Source organism: Pundamilia nyererei, unplaced genomic scaffold, assembly GCF_000239375.1.
Source record: "Pundamilia nyererei isolate P.nyererei 1_Seehausen unplaced genomic scaffold, PunNye1.0 scaffold00085, whole genome shotgun sequence".
NCBI lineage: Eukaryota > Metazoa > Chordata > Actinopteri > Cichliformes > Cichlidae > Pundamilia > Pundamilia nyererei.
The window spans coordinates 2,470,614-2,473,598 of NW_005187486.1; the positions used below are offsets into that span (position 1 = coordinate 2,470,614).

Consider the following 2,985-nt stretch of genomic DNA (forward strand, 5'->3'; position numbering starts at 1 on the left):
ATCTCTTTAAATATACAGTCTCTTCATAATCTCATGACTGTTCAATTAGATTATAAAATAGCGATAAATACACTCAATTATTCCCTAGTTTATCGCTTTGCTGGCACAGAGAAGGACAGCTCGAGTTTTTTAATGGTTCTGAGAACAGCATGTCATGTAAGAGCTAAACAGCAGCGTGTGGTTTGCAAATAAATGGTTAGACCACACTAACATGTCCATGTGTGACCCCACTGAGGGTCAGTGTGCTCTGCCGTGTGGCTTTAATCACACTTAGACACACATTTTTTACTTTATAGAAGTTAGTTAGGTCTGATGTTTTCCAGTCAATTTGGATTACACAGTTTTAGCATTAAGAACTGAGCAACTGAGGACAATTGTCAGTTATTTTTCTTCTCCACAGCAAATCATCTGCCTCCATCTTACCCTATTTCTAGCATCCTCCTCTGTCACGCCAGCCATCTACAGGTCCTCCGTCACTACATTGTCCAGTAGTTTCTTGAAATAAAAGTCTGATGCTTCGCTGGCAGAGAAACTGGCTACAAATGACATATTAATAAGTTTATACCCAATCATATAACAAAATTAACCCAAGCAGTCTTGAGAGCACGGTGGCACGGTGGTTAGCACTGTTGCCGCACAGCAAGAAGGTCCTGAATTCAATTCCACCATCAGGCCGGGGTCTTTCTGTGTGGAGTTTGCATGTTCTCCCCGTGTTTGCGTGGGTTCTCTCCGGGTACTCCGGCTTCCTCCCACCGTCCAAAGACATGCAGCTTGTGGGGACAGGTTAATTGGATAATCCAAATTGTCACTAGTAGGGATGGGTACCGGTGTTCTGACATAAACGGTAGTAACCAGACCGAAAAGCAGCGCACATTTTGGTGCTTTATTTCGGTGCTTTTTTTTCCTGAGCTGTGATACACTTCTAGCCAATCATTTTACGTTTCCGAGGATAGTAGGCGGGGCCAGGTACGTACGTTCTGTTAGAGCAGAGCTACAGATTAAAAATGTCCAAGGCGAAGCGGTCAAAAGTCTGGCTGTACTTCACAGCAAAATATGCAAACTCAGCAGCCTGCAACAAGTGCTTTAAGCTGATACTGTGATACTGTCAAAGGAGGTAACACCAAGAATCCGATTAAACAGCTGGCGACGCATAGCGGTTTTTTTAAAAGCCCAGAAATGTGCCGTATTTGATAGCTTGCTGCGAGACCTCACACCGAGCACATCTACTGCGGGTGGGTTGCCTGTTATGCAACATCCCCCAAAAACACGAAGAGGAGAGTCCTGGCCCCTAGCCCTGCCAGTGTAGCAGAAATGATGACGGATGATGATGGCAGCAGCAGCCGTTCTTCTCTGCGTGAGTAGCTAATTTACATTGAGTAGGCTAACCACGTTATTACATTAATGCATGTAAGGTGAACTAGCAAACATCATCATAGCTACATGCGGCTGTCCTCTTGTTTGATGGCAGATGCTCCCTTCACCCTGGCTAAAAAGGCTAAAATGACCAAAGAAAAAGTGGAAAACAGTTAAACATGAGAGGTTTAGGACAAAGTTTGTGTTTTTTCCATTGTTTAAGCACTGCTTCCAGCCAAGAGTGATACCATATATGCCCCATAGCTGCAGAAAAGGCTAACATTGTTATCTTTTTACAAAAAAAACAGCTGAACATGAGAGGTTTTTGGACCAATTTTGTGTTCTCCATTCTTTAAGCACCGGTTTGAGCACCGTTTGAGCACCGGCACCGTTTCAAAAGTACCGATTTGGCACCGGTATCAGATAAAACCTAAACGATACCCATCCCTAGTCACTAGGTGTGAATGTGTGAGTGCGAATGGTTGTCTGTCCCTGTGTGTTAGCCCTGCGACAGACTGGCGACCTGTCCAGGGTGTACCCTGCCTCTCGCCCTATGACAGCTGGGATAGGCTCCAGCGCCCCCCGCGACCCTGAAAAGGATAAGCGGAAGCGAATGGATGGATGGACAGTCTTGAGAGTCTCCACTAGAAGCTTTTGTAAACATTACATTGGTTAGCCAGTCGTTTGTCCTTCCAGTTATGCTGCTTCCTGGCTTTAAATTTAAAATTTATTTCACAGTTGTTTTGTATCATTTTAAATAGGAAATATAGAGTCATGTGAAAAATGTTTTCTTAGTACTCTGTAGAGTTCTAAAAATTTATTCCACCCTTACTGCTTCCATAGGAATTAAGACATTTGATCTGGACCGAGGTGCTGCTGATTGAATGCACTTGATTAACTGATCATCAGCAAGTGTGAGTACATCTGTTAAATCAGACGTTTTGATAGTTTGTACCTCTCTCCAATCTCAGGCCGTGCAATGCTTAGAGAAACGGCAAAAACTAAAGAGCTGCATCTCAGACTCTACGGGCCTCAGCTAGCAGCTTACACGTTAAAGTTCATGACAGTACAATTAGAAAAAGACTGAACAAGTGTTTAGTCGGTTTAGTTTAGTCAGAAGGATTTCCAGGTGAAAGTCTGATACCTCTAAAAACAAACATGGCAGTGCAGCTTCGGTTTGTAAAGACTTCTGGAACAAAGTTCTTTGGACAGACGAGACCAAAGCAGAGATGTTTCATCATAATGAAGAGGAAAACCAATTACAGCATGTCAGCACAATATTTTGTCTATCATTAAAATTTGTTTAATGATTTCAAACATTAAGTTGTACATGTAATATATGTAAAAACTAAATAATCAGGAAGGGGCAAATACTTTTTTCACAGCATTGCCAAGCACAGTTTTGGAGTGATGATGATTTTGGCTGGTTTTACAGCCTCAGGACTTGTGCACCATGCTGTCATTGAGTCAGCCATGAAGTAATTTAAATGAATGCCTGCAAACCTCAGTGAACTGACGCAACCTTGTAAAGAAGTGTGTAGCAAGGGTGGCAAGCTTCCGCTTCCTGGGAGTCAATATAGAGGAGAACCTTTCCTGGAGTGTGAACACCTCCGAGCTGCTGAAAAAGGCCCA

The 2,985-nt window shown here is 43.0% G+C and overlaps 1 protein-coding gene across 1 annotated transcript in view; it reads left to right on the top strand.

Annotated features, from left to right (window-relative positions):
• The first annotated feature begins 211 nt into the window (after positions 1–211).
• The window catches only part of LOC102210051 (PI-PLC X domain-containing protein 1-like), a 26,869-nt gene continuing 24,095 nt past the window's right edge, over positions 212–2,985 (top strand). Inside the window, exon 1 of the mRNA XM_013912273.1 lies at positions 212–236. Within this exon, the coding sequence (XP_013767727.1) occupies positions 212–236 (25 nt within the window). The remainder of the gene's footprint in view (positions 237–2,985) is intronic.